Raw genomic sequence first — 27748 nt, 5'->3', positions numbered from 1 at the left:
AGGGACTAAAAGTTGAAGAAAATTTTTAGAGGGACTAAAACAAAATGTTGGTATATTTATAGGAAACAAAAACACATTTAACCCACAATAATATGCTATATGCTAACTCAATGCTTACACGGTCAAAATATCACATATGTCTCTTCAAATATTTACTTTTCTTACATTGATTTTTTTTGTCAAGTAGCCCAGTGGCTAAAATTCACCTTTTTCAAGGTGAATAAGTAGGGTGTCCGGAGTTCAAACCCCGGCCCTTGCATATAATAATGCATGTCTCTGCCAACTGAGTTATGCTCACAAGACTCTTAAATTGAATTTACTAGTACAATAAAGTTAGACATATTCCTTATTAATACTGGCGAAAAGACGGGCACTCCGTGCCTGTCTTTCCGCTCTTTTTATTGCGCTAACTTTTGAAAATTATGAACGGTATTTTTTTTTATGAAATTTTGGTTTTGATTAAAAGTAAAAATATAAATGTTTGTTGTTTATTTTTAATGTCACTGTAACACCCCGTTTTCCCAACGTAAAAATTTCTTAAATAAAATCAGAGTTTTTCATCATAAAACGGAATGTCACATTTCTTAAAAATCGTAAATGGAATAATAATTTATCCTTCAAAAATATAACAACATAATCTTTAAAACTTCGCAGCGGAATAGTTTGACAACTTAAATAATCTTTGGCACAAGGGCCTCAATATAAAATTTCATAAAACTTAGTTCAACATCAATTCTTGAAAGATTCATAAAGTAATACGTAAGGAACAGAAAGTAAAGACATAATCCCATCCCGTTACGTATCAGAGCACCTAAGACACACACTTGTGAGGAGTCCACTCATGACCGCAACTAATCTTGGTTACCTGCAAGTTACCCGTACGAAGAGCAACATTTTCAAGCAAAGGGGTGAGATTTCTCAAACAAAAATATTAAGCAGGTAACTCATAAACTACATTTAACAACATATACATCATATAATTCATTAATTATATCTAACAACTTAACTTCTTTAATTAGTATCATTAATCTTCCTACATTAGTCATAAACTATCATAACACTAATCATAAACATCTTCATATATCATCAATTACTAATCTTAAACATCATCCTATAACATCAATAATAGTCACCAACAATTATCACATAGCATCAATGTTAATCACAAACGTCATCACATTTCATCAAACATTATTTATAATCATCAACATCTAATATCAAATATAATCATAAGCATCATCATGTAATTCACATAAGTATTATTATCAAAACATAGCATTACCAAAACAACTTCATAATCAAATTCGTAATCAACTTCATATATCAACATAATTATATAACTCACGTAAAACATCACATATCATCATATCATAACTCACGTAACATCTTATCATAAATCATATAACATCATAATCAATCATCAACATAAACATCATAATCATTCGTCTTCATTCATCATAGCACTTCATTAATAACTTATCAACTTGACATCTTAACATCGTAACAACTTGGCAACTTGACAACTTGACATCTTAACATCTTAAATCATCTTAAACATCTTGATAATATGCATGTGGTACCAATACAGAGCATCAAGCCCCCAACCAACTTATATGAGCGTAAATAGGCTCTTCAGGGCATCAAGCCCCCAACATAGTGAGCAAAAGCTCCAGGGCATCAAGCCCTCACCCATCGTGTGAATGACTAAGCATTCCAGGGCATCAAGCCCCCAACCAACTTGAATGAGTATGCAATGGACTCAGCTTCCTACAACTTAGACAACTTTATGAACATCTCTTTTAATTTCATTATCATGGACAACTTCTTAAATCTTTACAACTTAGTCCGACTTATACATCCCTTATCATCTTAACGTCTTAACATCTTAACATCTTAGCATCTTGACAACATATGGATCACATAAATAATTCATGTCATATCATAATATAACAATATCAAATGATAATAAACAACATCTTAAAACATCATATTCATCAATCATAAACAACATCATATAACATCGTATTTAAACATCAACAATAAATCACAATGTATCTTTGTAAAAACATAATAAATTATCCACAACATATTTTCATGTCAAACCAAAGCTAATGGAAAGATATCACAAATATCAACAACTTTCATGTTTACAACAAAGATCAATTCAAAACAGAAACATATGAACAAAACGCAAAAACATGAAACAGAGAATGTTGTCACCGCACAATTTCGCTAAGACTTCCCTGTAGTATTTTCATCATAACTCAAAGACCAAACATCATTTTCACGTCAAACCAAAGCCACTAGAAAGCTAACAAAATTATCTAAAACTTTCATGTTTACGCCTAAGACCAATTCTGTACCGATCAATACCAGTTTTCATTTTAAATTCGGAAAAGGTGTGCTAAAAGTCCACAAAAATCCACTGTGACCTACGTGCAGTAATTTGACCATAACTTAAGTTCTATAAATCCTTTTGACGTGAGACCAACGACATTAGAAAGCTAACATCCATACCTACAACTTTCGTGCTTACACCTAAGACTAATTCCGCACCGATCAATACCAGTTTTAATATCAAAATTCGGGCAGAATGCAGATTTTCTCCAAGTTTCACCTAATCTCATGGTTCTAACCTCAAAACTACTTCCAATAATCATCCTATGGATTATCTAAGGTCTGTACACAATTTCTACATCAATTCAGCAAGTTTTCATCATCTAATCATCAAATCTCTCTCAAAACCCTAACTCTCAAATTCTCACAAACTCTCCCCAACTTGTTAGATGTAATCTAATGATTTAACAACTTAATATTAATGCAAGATAGTCTCACCCTTACCTTAACAAATCGATGGGCAGCGTCTTCTCTTGGTTCTTCTCTCTTCTCTTCTCTTCTCTCTTGTTCTCCTCTTTTCCAAAAAGCGGTTTAACGTAAAACTCTTTCTAACCTAAGCTTCTCTATTTATAATACTAAACGCTCTTCCTAAATCTATTTTGGCCTAACAACTTATTCTTCTTTCTATTCTAACCCCCTTCTTATTTCTCTTACACCTCAAAACTACTCTATTCCTCATAATCTTATTTATTTCTAAATTAAATATATCTCTCCCCCACTTAATAATAATAATACATCAATAACAAATATATCTCTAACAAATAACAAATATATTTCTACACCAAATAACAAATATATCTATAACAAATAACAAATATATTTCTACACCAAATAACAAATATATCTATAACAAATAACAAATATATTTCTACACCAAATAACAAATATATTATGCTAGTAAATACCAACATATAACATAACAAAATATCACATAAATCATGTAAATCATACCAATCATATAAATATATTCTAAAACTAATTAAAATAATTAAATAAAAAGGAGGGCGTTACAGTCACGAACAACGATCTTTATTATAGAAAAAGTTGTTTAAGAGTGTAATTGAAATAATGAAAAAGTAAGTATAAATATACTTAACTAGTTTGTTATACTTTTTAAATGATTAAGGAAAAAAAAACAGATATACATATATTCATATCGTGTTTGTTACATTTGTTTTACTATTTAATTTTATTCTTATCTATTTGTTACATGTGTTATTTGTATTGAAAATTAAGGGTATTTTTGGAAAGAAAAATTTAACTCAAAAGTGCTGAAAGGGGTAGTTTTCTTTATATATAGTATAGATATAGATTTTTCGCTCACGTTTGTTACTAATCTTTTTTTAGAGGATTTAAAGTCCAATCTTTAACCTTATTTTTTGCTCAGGTTTGTTACAAATCTTTATTTTTTGGAAGATTTAATGTCCAATCTTTAACTTTATTTTTTTTCTCATGTTTGTTACTAATCTTTTTAAAGGATTTAAAGTTCAATCTTTAACATTATTTTTTGCTCACGTTTGTTACAATTGATTAAAGGTTAAGGAAGAGTAACTTATATTAATAAATTAAAATAATGAAATAATATGGAAATACTGTTTTTTGTGGAAGGGATATGAAAATACTTGGCAATCTTTGTCGTTGGAATTGAGGGAAACAACACATATGTACACCATAAAAGCGGCTGATAAAAAAGTAACATGAGTTTTTGTTTTGTGCTAGATTTTTGTGAGTTTGATCAGTGGTTAACGGAGGTAAAAGATGGTTAACGTGGAAGATTAGTGACATGGATTAGTAATCCACGTGTTATTTTATAAGGAACTGTGTGTAATTTATCTCCTTAAATTAAATTAAATTTATTCTTATTTATTTGTTACATGTGTTACTTGTATTTAATCTTAAGGGTATTTTTGGAAAGAAAATTACAACCCAAAAGTGTGTTGAAATGGGTAGTTTCCTTTATATATAGTATAGATTTATTTATTACATGTGTTACTTGTATTTAATCTTAAGGGTATTTTTGGAAAGAAAATTCCAACCCAAAAGTGTGTTGAAATGAGTAGTTTCCTTTATATATATATATATATATATAGTATAGATTAATATTAATAAACTGTCAAAATATCACATTTGCCTCTTAAAAAAAAAAAAAAAAAACTCAAACATAGGAGTAACAGTAAACTAGTAATAAACCTTCTTGTTTTGATGTCTCATTGCATTTTAACTATGCATTATTATTACAAGTGATAAGCATATTTGATGCAAAACAGTTTGCCAAATTTTTCTTATAGATCTTCTCTACAAGTGATAAGCATATTTGAGACATTATTAGGTATTAAATTTGGACACTTTTTTCAATTGGAACATCAGTTCATCACGTAGTAAAAAATTATACCCGTGTGTTACACTCAACTTCCATTGATGCGTTTTACAAGATTTCAATATTTATAATTTGTAAGAAAAATATAATTATGTATAAAAAAATAAAAAAATAAAAACACCACCGTAAATATGCATATCCTTATACATTTACTATAGTGAATAGTATGGGAAAATCAAATGTATTATAATTGTTCTATTCTAAATCAGTGGTTTTGGTTCAAGGATTTTCAATTATATACATGAAAACGATAAAATATATTGTTTCAAAGAATAATTGAATATGCATATTCTGCATTGTTAAAAAAAGTAAAATTCAGTAATGAATTTACATGAAGAGTAAATAAGTGAGAATCACTTATTGATAATTGCTCTACAAGCCATGTGTTGCTCTTAAGCCCCTCAGTTTCTATCGGAAGCTTTGCATGTTTTGAGCAACACATGCGGCCTATAGAGCGACCATCTCACTTATTTGAATCAGAACTGATATAAAGGAGTAAAGGGCCAAACACATGTACATAATTTACACGTTAGCATTTAGTTCTACATTTTTTTTATCACTAGGAGTGATAATTTGGTAGTTTGGTAATTTAAGAAGCCAAACATGTAAGTTGACAGTGAGCAGTATTATGACTGCAGATAGACTGTCATGGAATGCTGAGTCTGGTTATAACCTTTTCGACACTGCAGATGCACGAGCCAACTTGCCATTCCTCTCTTCGAACGTATCATGCAGGACCAAATTATTTGGTGCGCTAAGTGAAATGGATCATATACTGTCAAGGCAGGTTATAGACTATGTATGCAGAAGATTATCGAGCCCTCGCAAAATCTGATTGCAAGAGATTGAAGCAGTTTGTGGTCACTGCAGATTCCTCACGGTAAAATCTTTTCAATGGAGAGCATCTCACAATTGTCTGTCTCCCTACCCGGACCAATCTGTAGAATACTGACGCACACGAGGAACATTGGAATCTGTTGCATTTAAGTGAAGAAATACCAGCAATCTGTCAAACAGCCTGGAATTTCGCTAATATTATTATTTCAAATCTATTGTTTCATTATTACTTACTACATCAGAGGAAGAGTAAATGAATATGCATATTATCCATTGTTAGAAAAAAAAAAATTTGAATAATGAATTTACATGAAGAGTAAATAAGTGAGAATAACTTATTGATAGTTGCTCTGAAGCCCCTCAATTTTTATCTGAAGTTTTGCATGTTTTGAGCAACACAATCCCATTATTTGTATCCGAACCGAAATAAAGGAGTAAAGGGCCAAACACAAGTACAAAATTTACACGTTAGCATTTAATTCTACATTTTTTCATCCCTAGGAGTGATAATTTGGTAGTTTGGTGATTTAAGAAGCCAGACATGTAAGTGGACAGAAGCAGTATTATGACTGCAGATAGACTGTCATGGAATGCTGAGTCTGATTATGACCTTTTCGACACTGCAGATCCACGAGGCATACTTGCCATTCCTCTCTTCAATCGCATCATCCAGGACCAAATTTTTTTAGCATTACGTATGATGGACATATGCTGTTAAGGAAGGTTATAGACTATGTATGCAGAAAATTTTCGAGCACTCACAGTCTGCGTTCTATGGGATACTCACGTGACGAGGAGGATTCGGTCCATTGTCTTTTTACATGTGCTCACGCGAGGAACACTTGGAATCTGTTGCATTTAAGTGCAGAAATACCAGCAATCTGTTAAACAGCCTGGAATTTTGCTAATATTATTATTATTTCAAATCTGTCAGAATTTTGATGCAGAAAAAATTGTACTTGTTGCGATGGTGATATGGAGCCCTTGGAGGTGTAGAAACTGTGGGAGAATAAGTTGATTACTGCGGCCAACGTCCTATTGGCGGCAAAAGAATATTTGCACGAGTAGCTATTATTACAACAGACGGCCCCTAATCAACCTCAACATGCCACAGAACACAGATGGTTAAAACCCCCTCAAGAGTCAAGACTACACCAAAGGTAATGTGGATTGTGCCTTTTTCTCTATTAATTCTGTCAAGGGTATAGGCCTTTATTTCAAGGATCAAACTGGACAATTCATCTTCGCCAGCACAGCCTGGTCAGCAAGTAAAGTCACGGTTAAAGAAGCCGAAGCTATTGGAATACTAAAGGCCCTGCACATAGCTCATTCTATGTCTTTTCCTCAAGTTAGATTTGAAAGTGATAGTAACTGTGCTGTAAATGCCATCAATTCTTCTTCTATCATACCAAATGAATTAGGAGCAATAGTGTCTAAATGCCGTTTAATCCTTAGTGAGAACACCGATTACAAGGTTGTGTTTGTTCGGAGACAATTCAATAAGGTCGCTCATAGCCTTGCTAGAGCCTCCTTATCCTAATACTAGTTCCCATGATTTTTATAACAGTTCTTTCTTGATCATTTGATCACAGACTACATACTACTGGACTCGACTGTACCAGTATTACTTAATATAATCAGAAAGAAAAAAAATATGAAATTTAGAGATAAACTTATGTGACGGCACCTAATTCATTTACTTCCAAAATAAATTCTCTCATTTACTTGCAAAAAAGGTTAAAAATATCTAAACCAACACCGAAACTAGTCTAGTTAATACTGTTCGAATCCTACAACTAAACACTCAAATTTGATTACCATTTTTGACAATATCACATAATCAAAATAATAATAAAACATGAATAGTGTAGAAAAAGCCTCTAGCAAAACATAAATAAATATTATCATTCATTCATCAAACGGAATACATCATAAAGTGCGTGTCAAGAAGTACTTGGGACCTTTCAGCAAAATATATTTATTAACCTTCATCCGAAATGTCAACAGGTACTCAAAAACCTTTCAGCAAAGGCAGCAAACAGGCATCAAGTTTACCACTGACACTAAATAAGTTTTATTGTGCAAGAAAATAACTAGTTTGGACCATTACTTCATTAACTCAGACAAAAAACATGGAATTCCAGACATTCTCATGTAACTTGGGCAACTGTGGGATGTGGGAGGCATTGATACCACCTTGGCTCGAGGAAGCTTCGGACCTATCTTCAAATTTCATGAACTGTCCAACTTGAGAAGCAGCCAAGTGTGCATAGCATATTGGAGCAACTGCAAACAAGTTTATTACTAATTAGAATCTATTAGTCAATATATATATATATGAAAAAATTAATAAACTCTGATAGAACTTACCAACAGAGATGGCAGTGGTGCTCCGCTGATATCTGTTGTTATAAAACAAAATTTTGATAAGATGCTACATTGTTTACTTCAATAGATTTCTTCGAATATCAGAATGACAGAAACATAAGTTCAAAGAAATCAAATCCAAATGTAAACTTACACATAAGACAGAGAGTGCACAAGCTCCTGTAAATCATCTGGAGAAAAACCAATCTCATCCAAAAGAACATGATAATGTGTTGGCCTGCTTGTACCCTGCAAACATATTTTGATTGATAACTAAGATAAGTACAAGCTTGCTATAAAATTTTATGAAAGAATGCAAGAAAAGAAGGTTAAGAATTTTTACATTCACATTATTACCTTGAGCAAAAGGCATATAACACAATCACAAACATATAGAAGTAATAACTGAATGAATCAAGCAGTAGATCAAACAATAACGTTCACATAAAGTATAAAAGACTACATTGGAACTCAAATGAATACCCCCAGATATATAACAAAACTGAAGAGGCACCGAATGAAAAGATCATATATTCCTAGGATGAGCACACATGTAGGAACTTCAAAAAGAGTGATGAGCACACATTTGATCAGAGAAAAAGAGCGATGCAACTTCAAAAAGCAAGCTCAACTGGAATGAACATCAGAAAAAGAGTCAAAGATACTCACAATCATTCCTGCATGAGCACACATGTAGAAATCATAATTCCTAGGATGACAAATTTTGCTGTCCACAACAGTTCCTGCAATACCAAAAAGAGGTTAGCTAGATATGAAACAAATTTTATATATAAAAAAATGGAACTATGACAAACTTCAAAACAAGCTGATTACCAGGTGGCACATTGTCTGGAGATCGAGGTTGGAAGAATTTTGTATGATGATTCTTCTGGGCAACAATCACCATAAACTTGGGGTTCCACTTTTCATCAAGAAATTTACAAGCCTAAAACTTGAAAGATTATGAATGAACCCAAGAAGGAAAAAAAAAACAATATATATTTAATGCAAATTTGATCAATTTAAGAACCTCAATGATTTGGCTGAGTTCAATGTTCAAAACTTGGTTGAACTGAGACTCACTAACACCATCCCTACAATAACATCAATTATATTAATTATAAGCATACATACTAGTAGCAATAAACCAACTACAATAACATCAATTATATAGGTATGAAAACAAAAAAGTATCATAAAAATCATTGCAACTGACAAGTAGAAGAAAATTATGGTAGAAAATTAGGAAAGTAAACCTGAAAATGATTATATTCTCTGGTTTTCTCTTCCCAGAACTATGAAAGAAATCAAGCAAAACTTCCCTGCATATCATAACACCAATTCCCAAAATAAATAAGCCATCAACTGAAAACTGCTATAACTCATCCAAAACACTGCTTTAGGATAGTTCAATGATCTTTGAATATTAGACCTTATTAGTCGTCCTGAAATAATTTTAAGGAAAAACTTGGGAATAAAAAATAAATAAATATACTTTATAATTCCTTCATCTTTTATAATTCCTTCATGTTCCTTATCAGACACTGGCTTGAACAGATTTTCAACCATCTCAACCTTCGAACCCTGAGTTCGGACACATGCCCTATATTTAGATATCAGGGGCCATTGCCTCGAGCTTACGACCTACATATTTAGACATTTATATGGGATAAATAAAAAACACGTAGATAACGGTGAACCCATAAAATACCACCTTAGAGACATATCTTCAAAAGCACACACAGTAAGAAATTTTATTACCGCAGCAATTGAAGGAATGTCAGATTGCCCAGGTGAACCATGAGAAACATCCATGCCCAAAATGAGAGTAGGAACTTTCGACACAATAGGGATGGATCTAGAGTTTTCAACGTCTAACAGAGAATTTATCCCTCCAAGCTACAAAAGAATAAAAACCTTCAATGTGAGTATGAAAGGAAATGGCTGATGACAAATTGTAAAAAAAAGATTATAACAATATTAAAAGAAACAGAAGGAATAGTTAATATACCTTTGCATTGATCTTCAGCAAAACATTGGTCACATATTGGTCGTTCACCTTGGTAGGAGCCAAGCACTGAGTAACGACTCCAAGCTCTGCAAGACTCTTCTTCTTCCATGGACCTTCACATATCAAATTTATTTACATTAAGGTATCAAACAATTGCATTAGAAAAAAGTATATAACATGGAAGAATATCGAGGAACTAACCATAAAGATCAGAGTTCTTCCTCTCAGGAAGTAGACAAAGTAGAAACTGAGGTTCCCCAGGAAGTTTAGACTGAGCGTGATCTAACATTTTCTCAACTCTGACCACAGGCGGTGCACGCCTAAACTGATCATTTTCTTCAAAGAAGGCAAAAGGTTCTGCAAGAATCTGTCAAAAGCAAACGAAACAGAATAGAGTTAGCCCCTTTTGATGCTTGTCAGTAAATATGCTGTAAAAGAACTTACAATTCCTTTCGTTTCTCCAATTCTTATCAGATAATCCACAAGTCTTCGCGGATCACAACGTGCAGAAAAGTTTACCACAGCCCATTTCACTATTTGAACATGACGCTCGACTTTCTGGGAACAGTATATAAATCATTAGAAAATAAATATTAAAGATGACAAATACCATAAAACTAAATGTAGCACAGATTTGACACAAATACCTTGTAATTGAAGTTCCACCTCCCATTCCTTGGATTTAAATATTCGTCATTCCCAAACTTCAACTGTAGATAATTACATGTCAGATGCCATCAGTTGCAAGTATAGCAAATATTTCGCAACTAAGTGGTCAGAAAGTAAAACATCAGCTCACTAAGGATCATGCTCAACAATATATGTAAAACAAGAGAACATGCATTCAGCTTGCAGATGGTCTTACTACAAAGGAAACAATTAAAATTCGAGTGAATCCTGTCAGTTTAATGTATTGTTGGACAACATTAAACTCACCAAATAAGAAAAGAGGTGATTATGAAAAGCATTGGGCACAGCCATGTGAGCTTACTATAACTATCAAACAGGAACGGAAAATTTTCTTCAAAAAGTAATTTGGCAAATGTTTCTTTTTCAATCAAAAGAATTTAAGGGAACACAAGTAAATTATAAAATGAGGTTAAGCATTCAATGAAAGTGATTATTCAATTTGCTGAAAATAACTTTGCATAACAAGAGCTTTATTGTGGCTTTTTCTTGAAAACGGTGATAAAGTAACAATACCCGTGGAGCCTGCAAAACCCTCCCATCAACTTGTGTGAAATCGGACGTTATTGAAATGCCACAGTTACGTAGCATGGGTTCAGAGCCATAGTTGCTTGTTTTCAACCCCTGTAAATCAGCAAATAATATTCAATGAAGTGACATTCAGATGACAATTCATTATGTTTATAAAAGAGACTCACATTAGACAAGACCCTCATCCGTTCTACAGGCTTCTGCCTCGACTTTTCCACAAGGGAGGATCGTTGAGATGTGGTGAGGGCTTTCGTGTATCGTTGCAGGGATATCAACGAGCAAAACTAAGTAAAACAAATCAAGAGGAACATAAGTTTGTGACTTCATTCATTAGCTCTTGAGATGATGAATTGTTAATCTTAACAATATAGCTGTGAGCTATTTATATATCTCTAGAGTGCATGAGAGACTTTGTGAGATTGGAAAAACTTTAAGCAAATACACATTCTGAAGTTAGTACTGAACTAAAATAAAGCAGCTAATCTACCTCAATTGGTATATAAGTAGGTCGTTTTGGCTTCCCAACATTAATACATGGAAGATCAGCAGAGTACTCTAGAGGAATTTTTCGCCGATGAACGAAATAATCATAAACCGAGATCTCTTCTGTATCATCCTCTCCAGCCACAGCACCTCGCTTCTTCATGATAAACCTACAATACCCGCATCTTCATTATAACAATATTCATCATGTTATTACGGAAGTTATAAATGGATGACATCAACAGGTATCAACACAAAATGGGATATAAAAATTACAGCTGGTCTTTGCACGGCAATTCACTCAGCCCGGTTATCTTGTACTCATGGTTAGATGGGCTAGCTGTGATTCTCAAATTCTTCAAGGTCCTTTTAGCCTACACAGTAAAATATACAAGGGATCAGGCCTTGATTTAGTTGAAGAACAATTGAGCATAACAAATGGTTAAGGAACAATTATCAAAACAAACAAGTCTTGGAAAATTTGGTTACCTTATTCCAGTCAAGACTGAAAGGATTTCTCGCATTTTGATTGGCAATTAGGAAGTCAACCACAGGCCCAGGACGTACAATCATGGTTGTCGACACATCTAAACAAATTGAAAGAAGTAAAGAAATGTGACAAATTATTATTCAGATGAGAATATAGACAACATAGGCATCACGATCAAACCTATGTTCAGAGACAATCCACTTTGTGTGGCTCTGAAGCTGGAATGCAGCCCTTTGCAACTAAGTACACCACCTCCAACATCATTGAAATTATTTGGGTTGTCGTGAAAGAAATTTTGGCGCACAAGCAGACAGCCCCTGCAATCGATATTACAAAGATTTTGACTGTTTTTATTCTATATTACATAAAAAATACATGTAGTAATGAAAGCACGCACTGTTTGGCAGCATGTTGTCTCAAGATAATATCAAGAACCCTAATGGCTTCTTGATAATTCTCAGTTTCATGCCCCTTTAAGGCATTGGCAATGGCCTCCAGAGGAATTTTCGAAGCAAAGTTGATTTCAACTTTATAAGTCTTCGAACGGTATGATTTTTTTATCCTCTTCTGATCAGGGCTGGTGTTCGCATTGTTCCTATAAAAGGCAAGGTTAAATATCAGGAACATAAAAAAACCATGTGAAACACCAATTTCAGAAACCAACATCCACACATTTCAACCTGTTTGAAGTGACTTCTTCAACAACAACAGTGAGCTCGAGCTTGTTCTGATCTAGAGAGCCAATTGTGAACAGAGTCTTCTCTCCGTCATAAGCAATGTCTTTTCCATTAAGCTCGGAATCATATGTTTCTTGAACTTTGTCAAGTATCTTCCTCCCGGCACCTTTCCCTTCAACAGGGCGTCCGTCATCATAAAACAAAGCAACCTGCACAAATACGTAGTATGAACCAACACTTAACAAAAAAATTAACACACAAATGTTAGCAAGAAAACAACTGAATCATGAAATACAAAACATACACTGTACTGAAAGAAAACCCCATCAGTGTTAGCAACATTCACTTTGAAGTGATTTGTTAACAATTGCAGTTTAGTTCCCTTCGTCCCTAAGCCACGCCTAGCCATTGGAGTCTTAGTAGGAAGCTTCTTCTTTGCAAGCTCCTGTTCTGTCTTAGGTGGAACAATGGGAGGTGGTGGGGGCAAACCGTCTTTGTTCTCTTGTGAACTCATATCCTGGATAAATATCACAAAAACTCAAAAGCATATAACAAATAGTAGGTGCAAAACCCCAAAAGCATGAAGCAGTGATGTGAAAACCCTAAAGTCAAAGAATAACACAAGATCCACCACACACACGTAGGGCAACATAAAGAGTAAAGCGCAAATATCACACCAAATTTAAAGCAAATAAGGTTCACATTGTGAAATAAAACTCATTTAGAACCAAAAAAGCACAACAAGAAAATGCTGAAAAAATACAAATGATCAAACAAACAAAAAACACATGTAAATTTAAGGAAAAAAAAATCAAAAAGAGAAAAACTACATTAACTGTAAACCTAAACATTACAGAAAACATAAGAGTGAAACATCACACAAAGAGAATCCAAAAGCACAGCAAAAAAAATGCTGGATCAAACAAACATGCAAAGTTAAGAAAAAACTACATGAACATTGCCACATTACAAAATAAAACAGAAAACAAGTATCATCACACAAAAAAATAAAAGAGCTATGAAGAAGAGAAGAAAAGTTTGAACTAACCAAACTTATGTTTTGTTCTTGCTGAAAGGAAAAAGAGTTTGAAGTAAACAAAGAGAATGAAAAGAGTAAAGTGTTTGGTTAAAGAGAAAGATAGCATCATTCAATTTATAATAATAAGTGATATCATGATGAATATGATTGGTAACTTAACAAAGAAGTTAAAGTTGAAGCGAAACACAATAATAATATCACATTTGCCTCTTCAAATGTTTACTTTTCTTGCATTGGTTACAAAACGTTTAGTTTTCTTAATAAGCATTTCACTTCTCGACATTACTATCTCCGATACAATCTCCTTTTGAAGATTTTTATTTTCATAAATATAAAGCTTTTATGCAGTTTATTATGTGCATTTATTATTTTTTCTCAAACATATTTCTTAATTTTTTTTTTTTGGGTTACAAATATATTTCTTATTAATATTGATACAATAATTTTTTTTAAATATACTAAAAAGTTAAAAGTTAGACATTACAATAAGATGGATACATTAAATTTACTAACCACTTTTTTTAATATACGTGTGAAAAAAGTGAGAGATACTTGTAAAGTTAGACAAATGTGAATGTTGATTTGGCTTCCTCCTAACAAATAGTGCTCACTAACTCCACGTTTTTTGTTTACAAACACTCACTCCACATTTGCGAATCGGATCCCTTCCTGCACATTAGATTAAAAAAGACACGAAATAAGAGAGAGAGGAAAAAAAAAGTGGGTGAACATAAATTATTTTAGTGGGGATTCCAATTTTTGTTACAACTTCAACTTCCAACCTCTTCTAAGTTTGTGAATGTTGTGTTTACAAAGGTTGTCTGTTTGTTTTCCATTCATGTGTCATTAGTCATTTATAAATACTAGACTTTCGACTCGTATGACGCACGGGTCCTGTCGACCATAATAAAAATCAATTAATGATTGTTTGACCCGTGAAATGCACAGTCTATCAATAAACACCAATGAGATCATAAGAGATACAATATCGGAATAAAATTCGTATATCATTCGATGGTATTTAAATTTTACTAAATTTTTCATTTTAGTTTTAGAAAGAAGAAAAATAGCCACATCTGAACTTATTTACGATGCACATCAAGTAAATGCCAACCATGTATTGATTCAAGATTATAGTTAACTTTTTTTTGTACCAATGAGATTATAAGAGATACAATTTCGGAATAAAATTCGTATATCATTCAATGGTATTTAAATTTTACTAAAATTTCATTTTAGTTTTAGAAAGAAGAAAAATAGCCAAATTTGAACTGATTTACGATGCACGCCAAGTAAATGCCAGCCATGTATTGATAGAAATGGAATCCACATATTCAAGTCAATCCATAAGATTCAAGCTTAAAAACAAAATATACTTAATTAAAACCAATCCAAAAAAAGTTGCAAATACATATTTGGATCCAAAACAGTGACTGGTATATCAACACTTACATAATTCAGATAAATTATGACAGACCTTAAAGGAAATCAGATGAAATAATAGGAAACTGATAAAATACAACAAAGCATTAGATAGCCGAAATGATTCCATTTAAGACAGGAAATAATAAGAGATATTGTCAAATCATGCTCCATAATCACTTTGAATCTTTAATCTTGATACATGACATTTTTGGACTCTTAGGTTAGCAGTGGATGCATCGCTTCGCTTCCATCATGTTCAACAACAGTCGCCGGATCAAACTTTCTGCAGATCTTTTTCTCACTAATTTACTTCTTGGAGTCTGTCATGAATCAATCACACCTGCATCGTCCTTATTGTTTGAATCACCTCCTTCAATAGTCTCCTAAATAATCATCTTATACATGTTAGGGGAAACAATATGATTAGGGTTTGTAACTTGAGAAGAAACGGTTATAGAATGAGAAAAGGAGAATGAGGGATTGAGAGATTAAGAGAAAGTGAATTATGAAATTGCATTAGCTTTATTCATTGAGGAAACAATATATATATATACAAGGATGTTCCTCTAATACTTGCACACCAAGTAACAAGTGAAGGTGTGACAAAATTAGCTAAAATATAGGAAAACAGTTAGTTACTTTAGAGACAAGTAACTAACCCTAACTAACTAAACAAACATAGAAAATGGTTTGAATTACAAACTAACAATACACAGTATAGTGAATTATTATTTTTAACAAACTTAGGATATCAAAGAAACTGGAGCCAAAAACGTATATATGTATATATCAGTACGTGCGTTAGTATCAACCAATTGACTCAAACCATTGACACAGTTAGCTTCCTTTCCATTAAAAGTTATCTTCTAGAAAAATTAAAGAGTTCTACAAAGACAATAACAGCCTTATACCTTTATAGAATAAAACAAAAAATATAAATATTGAGTAGAAAAATGAAAGGGTTCTACAAAGACATTAACAACTTTATAGCTTTATAGAAAGAGTTCTACAAAAAGACTTGTGGAAAACAAAATCTATAAAAAAAAAAAAAAAAAAAAAAGCCTTATAGCTTTTTTACAATTAGAAAGTCCAATAAATTTCAATAAAATGAAGGATAATTCATAAACAGGAAGGGACATGATTCTTTTATGCAAACTGTTCTAGTTGAAGTAGTGAAAATATCTTAAACAATAATCTCAAGTATTAAGGAAGTACATAAGCTACTTGTTAGGAACCATAACTGCCATGAAGTCTTCAAGTGAAGCACATGCGACAAAGCCAAACCCTAAAGTCAAAGAATAACTCTAAAAAATCCTTACATACCAGACAATATTTTCGAAAACATAGGGCTATGTAAAGAGTAAAGCGCAAATATCATACCAAATGAAAAGCAAATAAGGTTCACAGTGTGAAATTAAACTCAGTTTAGAAGCTAAAATGGCACAAGAAAATGTTGAAAAAATACAAACGATCAAACAAAACAAAAACACATGTAAAGTTAAGAAAACAAAAACTACATTAACTGAAAACCTTAAACATCAGAAAACATAAAATGTAATGGATCAAATTGTAACAGAGATAATTGTTGCTATTGTATAGAATATGAACAATCAATTCAACTCCCAGTGTATAAACTAAGGACGAATAACAACCAATTTGCAAGTAAAATAACAATAGAAAGAAGAACTTGAAGAAAGAGTACAAGGAATAAGAGAGAACTAGAGAATCAGAGAGAGAAGAAGAGTTTCATCACATATTTTTCCATGCCTTATTTCCTTGGATTTATCTTATATATAAGGGTCCATATTCCTTTTTCCCATATTACCCCTTCCAGCTCTATGACTCATTACATAAAACATGAGTGAAACATCAAACAAAAAGAATCCAAAACCTCAAAAGCATGATAACAAAAAATGGCTCAAAAAAAAACATGCAAAGTTAAGAAAAAACTACATGAACATTACCACATTACAAAAATGAAACAGAAAACAAAGAAGCATCATAAAATAAAGGAAAAAGAAATAGATTTTGAACTAACCAAACTTACTTGTGTTTTGTTCTTGCTGAAAAGAAAAACAGTGTGACTGTGAAGTAACCAAAGAGAATAAAAAGAGTAGTGAAATATGAATTAACAATACAGGAACAGGATCTTCCCACGTCTTCAGAAGTGACTAAAGTCTTCAATGGTACTTCCAATAGTTTCTCAGTGTTCAATATTTATCCTAGATATTTTCGGGTCACAGGCTCCGGAGATGTGCGTTCTCTTGAACAGTCGGTATGTACATCTAACTTACAATGTCCTAATCTTAGACTTGAACAAAATATGCAATCTAAGACCAAAAAAAAGATCCTAGTATTAAAGTGTTTGGTTAAAGAGAAAGATAGCATCATTCTATTTATAGCAAGTTATATATCATGATCAATATGATTGGTAACTTAACAAAGAAGTTGAAGTTGAAGCGAAACCAACTTCTTTAGTAATAATATGCTAGCTTAACGCTTACACTGTCAGAATATATCTCATTTTCCTCTTAAAATGTTTACTTTTCTTGCATATTCGTTACAAAACGTTTAGTTTTCTTAATAATAACAATAATTAATAATCTATATTTGTACTATATATATATAAAGAAAATAGTCTCTTTTAAAAAGCTTTTGGTCTGCCTTCTTTGTTAATCCAATTATACCCTCTTTAAACAAATTTTCTTATAATAATGTTATATTGTTGATGTTATTAAAAAAAATATAAGAATTTTATATTTGTTATATTATTGTTGTCATTGAAAAAGATAAATATGGTTTGTTGAGTTTGTTACATTTGAAAATCACAAATATTTATACCTACGATTTTAATCTATATTGAAAAATTTATATAAAATATTGTTCGTAATTTACATGCAAATTTCTATAAAATATCGTTGATAATCTACACGTATTCGCTATTCGCACAATAAAAAAGAGCAGAAAGACGGACATGTGAGCGCCCGTCTTTTTGCTAATAATAATAATAATATACTATATATAAAGAAAATAGGGGGTTTCGCAGAGAGACTGTGGGCTGTTTTCTTGTTATTCCAATTATACCCCAAGACATTTGGTCATTACACGTTCAAAATCAAATTTGATTCAAACTATCCAAACATCATTAACTCATAAGAATCACTTTTATGTTGGTGTATCCAAATATAAATCAATTTCGTCAAACTACATTTAACTAAAATCAATTCTATCAAACTCAATTGTCTTTGCCGCAAAACCAAACACACACAAGAAGTTGAAGAGAGATTATCCGTTAGGGTAAAGGGTCTACAAGACTCGATCCGATCTTATAACCCGTCTTTTACCAAATACAATGGGTCAGGATTGACTCGGTCAAAAAAAAGGAAAAAAAAATAAGCAACAAGATAATAACACAACTGAAACATAGATCAGGTTTAGGTTACTCCACGGATTACTTGTTCCGATCCAATAATCCAATAAAGTTTGAGAATAAAGACTATTATTTGATAATAGTACTTATACATAATAGTTTATATCATTTACATTTGACACTTCTGGCTTTCTAGCATCAGAGGCTATTGTCCTTCTACATAGTGCAAGGGTCATGCATAGCAATGTCATGGCTCTTAGGTCATGAATGTTGTGTTTACGAGGACCTTCTTGTTTGTCTACCATTCATGTAATTAGTCATTGATATATAATAAATAAAAACCTAGAATATTAAAAGTAATAAATTAAAAATAAAAAACAGAAGGAAGATTGGGATTTATTGTTGAATATTTTGTTTCATCATTCATCACAGTAGTCTTTGTTCATCTTCATTCTTTCTTCATCACACTCAGGTCTTTGTTCCATGACTAGAGCTTCATGCAGGTATGTTGACTAAACTGTGTTGATTATGTTTTTCAATTTTGCAGTTTTTCATTTTTTGCAGCTGGTGCTGTTTATAGTTTAATTCCTTCACTAAAGTTAAAGTGTGAGTCAAAATGCACCACATAGTACGAGTAAGTATAGTAGCTAATGTAATCTTTATGTGGTGTTACATTCATGCATCAAAGAACCAAGAAATTAAGGTTTATATAATGAATTGATGTGGAGTATTAATTGCTAACAAAAATTAAGGTTTATATATAATGTAAAATGGTCCATTCAATTTCAGACACAAATAAATCTTTCAAAAGTATTAATCATTGTAAAACAACAAATAAAAATGCTTGAACTTTGCCATTCCAAGAATGTAACAACATATGAAAACATGCCACAGAACACAGATGGTTGAAACCCCCTCAAGACTACACCAAATGTAACGTGGATTTTGCCTTCTTCTCTAATAATTTTGTCAAGGGTATAGGCCTTTGTTTCAAGGATCACACCGGACAATTCATCTTCACCAGCACAGCCTGGTCAGCAACTAAAGTCACAGTTAAAGAAGCCGAAGCTATTGGAATAGTAAAGGCACTGCACATAGCTCACTCTATCTCTATTCCTCAAGTTAGATTTGAAAGTGATAGTAACTATGCTGTAAATGCCATCAATTCTTCTTCTATCATACCATATGAATTAGGAGGAATAGTGTCTAAATGCCGTTGTGAGAACACTGATTACAAGGTTGTGTTTGTTCAGAGACAAGTCAATATGGTCGCTCATAGCCTTTGCTAGAGCCTCCTTATCCTAATACTAGTTCCCATGATTTTTATAATGTACGGTTCTTTCTTGATCATTCGATCACAGATGAAATGAATTAATCTTACTTCCTCTAAAAATACAGCAATACTCCCAACCAGACTACAGAAGACTACATCTTAAGATAGTAATAATGGACTCGACTGTACCAGTATTACTAAATAATAATTTACTTAATATAATCGGGAAAAAAATGAAATTTAGAGATAAACTAACGTGACAGCACCTAATTCATTTACTTCCAAAATAAATTCTCTCGTTTACTTGCAAAAAAGGTTAAAAATATCTACACCAACACCGAAACTAGTCTAGCTAATACTGTTCGAATCCTACAACTAAACACTCGAATTTGATTACCATTTTTGCCAACATCATGTAATCAAAATAAAAATAAAACATAGATAATGTAGAAAAGCCTCTAGCAAAACATAAATAAACATTCTCATTCATTCATCAAAAGGAACACGTCATAAAGTGCGTGTCAAGAAGTACTTGGGACCTTTCAGCAAAATATATTTATTAACCTTCATCCGAAATGTCAACAGGTACTCAAAAACCTTTCAGCAAAGGCAGCAAACAGGCATCGAGTTTACCACTGACACTAAATAAGTTTTATTGTGCAAGAAAATAACTAGTTTTGATCATAACTTCATTAACTCAGACAAAAAACATGGAATTCCAGACATTCTCATGTAACTTGGGCAACTGTGGGATGTGGGAGGCATTGATACCACCATGGCTCGAGGAAGCTTCGGACCTATCTTCAAATTTCATGAACTGTCCAACTTGAGAAGCAGCCAAGTGTGCATAGCATATTGGAGTAAAACAAAATTTTGATAAGATGCTACATTGTTTACTTCAATAGATTTCTTCGAATATCAGAATGACAGAAACATAAGTTCAAAGAAATCAAATCCAAATGTAAACTTACACATAAGACAGAGAGTGCACAAGCTCCTGTAAATCATCTGGAGAAAAACCAATCTCATCCAAAAGAACATGATAATGTGTTGGCCTGCTTGTACCCTGCAAACATATTTTGATTGATAACTAAGATAAGTACATGCTTGCTATAAAACTTTATGAAAGAATGCAAGAAAAGAAGGTTAAGAATTTTTACATTCACATTATTACCTTGAGCAAAAGGCATATAACACAATCACAAACATATAGAAGTAATAACTGAATGAATCAAGCAGTAGATCAAACAATAACGTTCACATAAAGTATAAAAGACTACATTGGAACTCAAATGAATACCCCCAGACATATAACAAAACTGAAGAGGCACCGAATGAAAAGATCATATATTCCTAGGATGAGCACACATGTAGGAACTTCAACAAGAGTGATGAGCACACATTTGATCAGAGAAAAAGAGCGATGCAACTTCAAAAAGCAAGCTCAACTGGAATGAACATCATCAGAAAAAGAGTCAAAGATACTCACAATCATTCCTGCATGAGCACACATGTAGAAATCATAATTCCTAGGATGACAAATTTTGCTGTCCACAACAGTTCCTGCAATACCAAAAAGAGGGAGCTAGACGAAACCAATTTTATATATTAAGTAATGGAACTATGACAAACTTCAAAACAAGCTGATTACCAGGTGGCACATTGTCTGGAGATCGAGGTTGGAAGAATTTTGTATGATGATTCTTCTGGGCTACAATCACCATAAACTTGGGGTTCCAAGTTTCATCAAGAAATTTACAAGCCTAAAACTTGAAAGATTATGAATGAACCCAAGAAGAAAAAGAAAAAAATATATATTTAATGCAAATTTGATCAATTTAAGAACCTCGATGATTTGGCTGAGTTCAACGTTCAAAACTTGGTTGAACTGAGACTCACTAACACCATCCCTACAATAACATTAATTATAAGCATACATGCTAGTAGCAATAAACCAACTACAATAACATCAATTATGATGGTAGAAAATAGGGAAAGTAAGTTAACCTGAAAATGATGATATTGTCTGGTCGTCTCTTCTTAGAACTATGAAAGAAATCAAGCAAAACTTCCCTGCATATCGTAAAACCAATTCCCATAATAAATAAGCCATCAACTGAAAACTGCTATACTCATCCAAAACTGCTTCAGGATAGTTCATGAGAAGATGAGTGTGCTATACAACAATAAAAACTTTGATCTTTTTTTCACACAGAAAAGTCAGTTAAAAAAATTAGGATTCTTGCTTGCAATTTATCTTTGAATATTAGACCTTATCGATGTGCAAAAAAATATGGGGAGCAATTACTCGTCGTGAATTGATTTCAAGGAAAAACTTGGGAATCAAAAATAAATAAACCTTATAATTCCTTCGTCTTTACTATCAGACACTGGCTTGAACAGATTGTTAATCATCTCTTCCTTCGGATCCTGAGTTCGAACACACGCCCTATATTTAGATATCAGGGGCCATTGCCTCGAGCTAACAACCTACAAATTTAAGCATTTACATGGGAAAAATAAAAAACATTAACGGTGAAATTTAGACCGAACCCATAAAATAGCACCTTGAGACATATTTTCAAAAGCACACACAGTAAGAACTTTTATTACCGCAGCAATTGAAGGAATGTCAGATTGCCAAGGTGAACCATGAGAAACATCCATGCCCAAAATGAGAGTAGGAACTTTCGACACAATAGGGATGGATCGAGAGTGTTCAACGCCTAACCAAGAATTTGTCCCACCAAGCTACAAAAGAAAAAAAAAAAAAACTTCAATTTGAGTACGAAAGGAAATGAATGATGACAAAGTGCAAAAAAGATGATAAAAACATTAAAAGAAACAAAAGGAAGACTTAATATACCTTTGCATTGATCTTCAGCAAAACATTGGTCAGATACTGGTCGTTCACCCTGGTAGGAGCTATGCACTGGGTAACAATTCCAAACTCCGCAAGATTCTTCTTCTTCCATGGACCTTAACATGTAAATTTCCAATTAACTTTATTAATAAGGGCATTTAACAAATGCATTAAAAATAAGTAAATAGAACATGGAAATATATCAAGGAATTAACCATAAAGATCAGAGTTCTTCCTCTCAGGAAGCAGACAAAGCAGAAAGCTAGGACGCTTTGAGAGTTTTAACACATCCGCGAACATCTTCTCAACTCTAAACACAGGTGGTTCTCCTCTAAACTGACGATTTTCTTCAATTACATCTTTAGGTTGTTCGACAAGCTGCCAAAAGCAAACGGGAAATAATAAAGTTAGTACCTTTTTCTACGTTTCAGAAGATATGCTGTAACAGAACTTACAATTCCTTTCATTCCTCCACATTTTATCAGATCCCTTACAAGTCCTCGCACATCACAGCGAGCAGAAAAGTTTACCACAGACCAATTTTCTAAGTTAACAGGTTCCACAATTTTCTGGAAACAATATTAAATCATTAGAAGAAGAAAAAAAATGTTTTTGATGAAAACCATCAACAAAATATAAATAAAAGTGTTGCTCAAATTTGACATGAGTACCTTATTATTGAAGTTCCACCTCCCGTTCCTGGGATTGAAATCTTCGCCATTCCCAAACATCAACTGTATAACTCAATAAAGGTAATTACATGTCAGAAAGTAAAGCAAATAATTCGCAATTAAGTGAACTATCATCAGTCAGAAAGTAAAACATCAGCTCACAAAAGAGCATGCACAACAATATATGCAAAACAACAAGCAATCCTAGCAGCACATTCAGCACACTGATATTGAATAAAATTTGAGTGAATCCTAACAGTATAATGCTTTGTTGGACAACATTAAATTCACAAAATAATAAAAGAGGTAGTGGTGAAAAGCATTGACCACAGCACTGCCATGTTGGTTACTATAACTATCAGACAGGAACAGAAAAATTTCTTTAAAAAGTAATTTGGCAAATGTTTCTTTTTCAATCATCAAGAGAAGTTAAGGGAACACATGTAAATTTTAAAAATGATGTTAAGCATGCAAAAAAATGGTGATTATTCAATTGCTTGGCATAATAAGAGCTTAATTGTGGGTTTTTATTGAAAACGGTGATAAAGTAACAATACCCTTGGAGCCTGCAAAACCCTCCCATCAACTTGCGTGAAATCGGACGTTATTGAAATGCCACAGTTACGTAGCATGGGTTCAGAGCCATAGTTGCTTGCTTTCAACGCCTGTAAACCAGAAAATAATATTCAGTGAAGTGACATTCAGATGACAATTCATTATGTTTATAAAAGAGACTCACATTAGACAAGACCCTCATCCGTTCTACAGGCTTCTGCCTCGACTTTTCCACAAGGGAGGATCGTTGAGATGTGGAGAGAGCTTTGGTGTATCGTTGCAGGGATATCAACGAGCAAAACTAAGTAAAACAAATCAAGAGGAACATAAGTTTGTGACTTCATTCATTAGCTCTTGAGATGATGAATTGTTAATCTTAACAATATAGCTGTGAGCTATTTATATATCTCTAGAGTGCATGAGAGACTTTGTGAGATTGGAAAAACTTTAAGCAAATACACATTCTGAAGTTAGTACTGAACTAAAATAAAGCAGCTAATCTACCTCAATTGGGATATAAGTGGGTCGTTTTGGCTTCCCAACATTAATACATGGAAGATCAGCAGAGTACTCTAGAGGAATTTTTCGCCGATGAACGAAATAATCATAAACCGAGATCTCTTCTGTATCATCCTCTCCAGCCACAGCACCTCTCTTCTTCATGATAAACCTGCAATACCCGCATCTTCATTATAACAATATTCATCATGTTATTAAGGAAACTATAAATGGATCACATCAACAGGTATCAACACAAAATGGGATATAAAAATTACAGCTGGTCTTTGCACGGCAATTCACTCAGCCCGGTTATCTTGTACTCTTGGTTAGATGGGCTAGCTGTGATCCTCAAATTCTTCAGAGTCCTTTTAGCCTACACAGTAAAATATACAAGGGATCAGGCCTTGATTTAGTTGAAGAACAGTTGAGCATAACAAATGGTTAAGGAACAATTAGCAAAACAAACAAGTCTTCTGAAAATTTGGTTACCTTATTCCAGTCAAGTCTGGAACGTTCTCTCACATTTTGATTTGCCATCAAGAAGTCACAGACAGGCCCAGGACGGACAACCATAGTTGTGGACACATCTGAACAAATGGAATGAAAAAAGGAATAGTGACAAATTATTATTCAGATGAGAATATAGACAACAAAGGCATCACGATTAAACCTATGTTCAGAGACAATCCACTTTGTGTGGTTCTGAAACTGGAATGCAGCCCTTTGCAACTAAGTACACCACCTCCAACATCATTGAAATTATTTGGGTCATCGTGAAAGAAATTTTGGCGCACAAGCAGACAGCCCCTGCAATCGATATTACAAAAAATTTGACTGTTGTTATTCTATATTACATAAAAAATACACATAGTTATGAAAGCACGCACTGTTTAGCAGCATGTTGTCTCAAGATAATATCAAGAACCCTAATGGCTTCTTGATAACTCTCAGTTGCATGCCCCTTTAAGGCATCGGCAATGGCCTGCAGAGGAATTTTCGAAGCAAGGCTGATTTCAACTTTATAAGTCTTCGAACGGTATGATTTTCTTATCCTCTTCTTATCAGGGCTGGTGTTCGCATTGTTCCTATAAAAGGCAAAGTTAAATATCAGAAACATAAAAAACCATGAACAACACCAATTTCAAAAACCAACATCCACACGTTTCAACCTGTTTGAAGTGACATCTTCAACAACAACAGTGAACTCAAGCTTCTTATGAGCTAGAGAGCCGATTGTGAACAGAGTCTTCTCGCCGTCATAAGCAAGGTCTTTTCCATTAAGCTCAGAAACATATGTTTTTTGAACATTGTCAAGTATCTTCCTCCCAGCGCCTTTCCCTTCAACAGGGCGTCCATCTTCATAAAACAAAGCAACCTGCACAAATACATAGTATGAAGTGAACCAACACTTAACAAAAAAATTAACACACAAATGTTAGCAAGAAAACAACTGAATCATGAAATACAAAACATACATTGTACTGAAAGAAAATCACATCAGTGTTAGCAACATTCACTTCAAAGTGATTTGTTAACAAAGGCAGTTTAGTTCCCTTCGACCCTAGGCCACGTCTAGCCATTGGAACCTCCTGTTCTATCTTCATCGGTTTGAACTAACCAAAAATCATGCAAAGGTAAGAAAAAACTACATGAATATTACCACATTACAAAGGAAAACAAAAAAAAGAAGGAAGAAGAATAAAAGTAGAGTTTGAACTAACCAAACTTGTGTTTTGTTCCTACTGAGTGTGAAGTAACCAAAGAGAATGAAAAGAGTAAAGATAGCATGATTCTATTTATAGTAAGTGTGTGTGATATCATGATGAATATGATTGGTAGCTAACCTTCAATTGCAAAACGGAAACTTAACAAAGAAGTTGAAGTTGAACCGAAACCAACTTCTTTAGTAGACACAGTAATAATATGCTAACTTAACGCTTACACTGTCAAAATATCTCATTTTCCTCTTCAAATGTTTAATTTTCTTGCAGTGGTTACAAAACGTTTAGTTTTCTTAATAATAATAATAATAATAATAATAATAATAAATATAAATGGTTTTCTATCGTGTGCAAATTTGCATGTGTTAAGAAATTTAAAATTGTAAATTTGTCTTGGAACTTGTGTATTTTGTATTAAATACATAATTTTCCAATAAATAATTGATGTTTTTCAATAAAAAGTTATTACTTTTAGTTGTAAAGTTAGACAAATATGAATGTTGATTTGGCTTCCTTCGGAAGCTAACAAATTGTACCCACTCACACTTTTTTTATTAGGCTAAAGGGTACTTTTCCCCCCCTAACTTTCAAAACGTTGCGATTTTGGCCCCCCATGTATGAAAACCACAATTTTGGCCCCCTATGTTTTAGCCCCATTGCGATTTTGGTCCTTTTTACCAATTTTGAATGGTCAATGCCCATGTGGCATGCCACATGGGTAATTATTAAATTAAAAAAAATAAAAAAAGCCACTTAATAATTTTTTAATTAAATAAATAAAAAATCTAATTAAAAATATTTTAAAAATCAGGAAAATTGAAAAATTAATAAAAAAATTGAAAAAAAATTCTGAAAATATTAAAAAAGTTCTGGAAAAATGAAAAATTAATAAAAAAAATCTGGAAAATTGAAAAATTAATAAAAATGAAAAAAATTGAAAAAATACGGAAAAAAAATTTAAAAATTCTGGAAAAATAAATAAAAATAAAAAATGATTAAAAAATAAAATAATCTAATAAAATGAAAAATTCTGAAAAAAAATAAAAAAGATTAAAAAATTCTGAAAATATTAAAAAATTCTGGAAAAATGAAAAATTAATTAAAAAAAAATCTAATTAATGGTTTTCTACCCTGTGTTCATTAAAAAAGTTCACTTTTTTTTTTTTTTAAAAAAAAGTGTTCATTGAAGTGAACACTCCCCCTCACTTCCCCTCCTAAGCCCTCAATCCAAACACTTTAAGTATTATTTTATAATAATACTTACACACAACGCTTTATATTAATTTGTCAGTTTAAAAGCAATTGTGGTCCCCCCATTTCACTAAATCCAAAAAGTTGTGTCGAACAAAGTAATCAAACATGAGAAAATGTGTTCCGACAATTCACATGTTTTTATATCACTGGTATTTTGAGCCCGTGCAACACACGGGGAGGACGTTGTCTAAAAAATCAAAATTTTAGATTAAATAACAA

General features: G+C 32.7%; 2 protein-coding genes and 1 long non-coding RNA gene across 3 annotated transcripts; all 3 read right to left on the bottom strand.

Moving 5' to 3' along the window:
- Positions 1 to 7479: 7479 nt before the first annotated feature.
- On the bottom strand, positions 7480 to 14220 carry LOC146924553 (protein argonaute 4-like). Its single transcript, XM_085710648.1, has 23 exons — positions 13906 to 14220; positions 13162 to 13374; positions 12861 to 13066; positions 12578 to 12775; positions 12361 to 12497; positions 12180 to 12277; positions 11967 to 12064; positions 11695 to 11860; positions 11375 to 11491; positions 11193 to 11300; positions 10637 to 10699; positions 10434 to 10547; positions 10191 to 10356; positions 9990 to 10102; positions 9740 to 9877; positions 9474 to 9622; positions 9235 to 9300; positions 9009 to 9072; positions 8813 to 8924; positions 8648 to 8721; positions 8133 to 8227; positions 7982 to 8013; positions 7480 to 7897 (listed from the first exon to the last, which is right to left on the bottom strand). The coding sequence occupies exons 2-23, from the start codon at positions 13369 to 13371 to the stop codon at positions 7731 to 7733; spliced, it is 2691 nt and encodes an 896-aa protein (XP_085566774.1). The 5' UTR covers positions 13372 to 13374; positions 13906 to 14220; the 3' UTR covers positions 7480 to 7730.
- Positions 14221 to 15326: 1106 nt separating this feature from the next.
- On the bottom strand, positions 15327 to 17433 carry LOC146924552 (uncharacterized). Its single transcript, XR_015010977.1, has 2 exons — positions 17369 to 17433; positions 15327 to 15704 (listed from the first exon to the last, which is right to left on the bottom strand). It is a non-coding gene; the product is annotated as an uncharacterized LOC146924552 (long non-coding RNA).
- Positions 17434 to 20423: 2990 nt separating this feature from the next.
- On the bottom strand, positions 20424 to 26322 carry LOC146924551 (protein argonaute 4-like). Its single transcript, XM_085710649.1, has 21 exons — positions 26276 to 26322; positions 26030 to 26167; positions 25724 to 25929; positions 25442 to 25639; positions 25225 to 25361; positions 25044 to 25141; positions 24830 to 24927; positions 24558 to 24723; positions 24238 to 24354; positions 24056 to 24163; positions 23499 to 23561; positions 23283 to 23396; positions 23043 to 23205; positions 22831 to 22943; positions 22578 to 22715; positions 22324 to 22454; positions 21972 to 22037; positions 21811 to 21874; positions 21616 to 21727; positions 21454 to 21527; positions 20424 to 21030 (listed from the first exon to the last, which is right to left on the bottom strand). The coding sequence occupies exons 2-21, from the start codon at positions 26156 to 26158 to the stop codon at positions 20932 to 20934; spliced, it is 2394 nt and encodes a 797-aa protein (XP_085566775.1). The 5' UTR covers positions 26159 to 26167; positions 26276 to 26322; the 3' UTR covers positions 20424 to 20931.
- Between the last annotated feature and the right edge of the window lie 1426 nt (positions 26323 to 27748).

The sequence above is a fragment of the Medicago sativa genome, chromosome 5 (assembly GCF_051527215.1).
Source record: "Medicago sativa cultivar Bolivia chromosome 5, Bolivia_mono, whole genome shotgun sequence".
NCBI lineage: Eukaryota > Viridiplantae > Streptophyta > Magnoliopsida > Fabales > Fabaceae > Medicago > Medicago sativa.
Note: the sequence above shows the minus strand (reverse complement) of the source record. Positions and strands in the feature narration are given on the sequence as shown.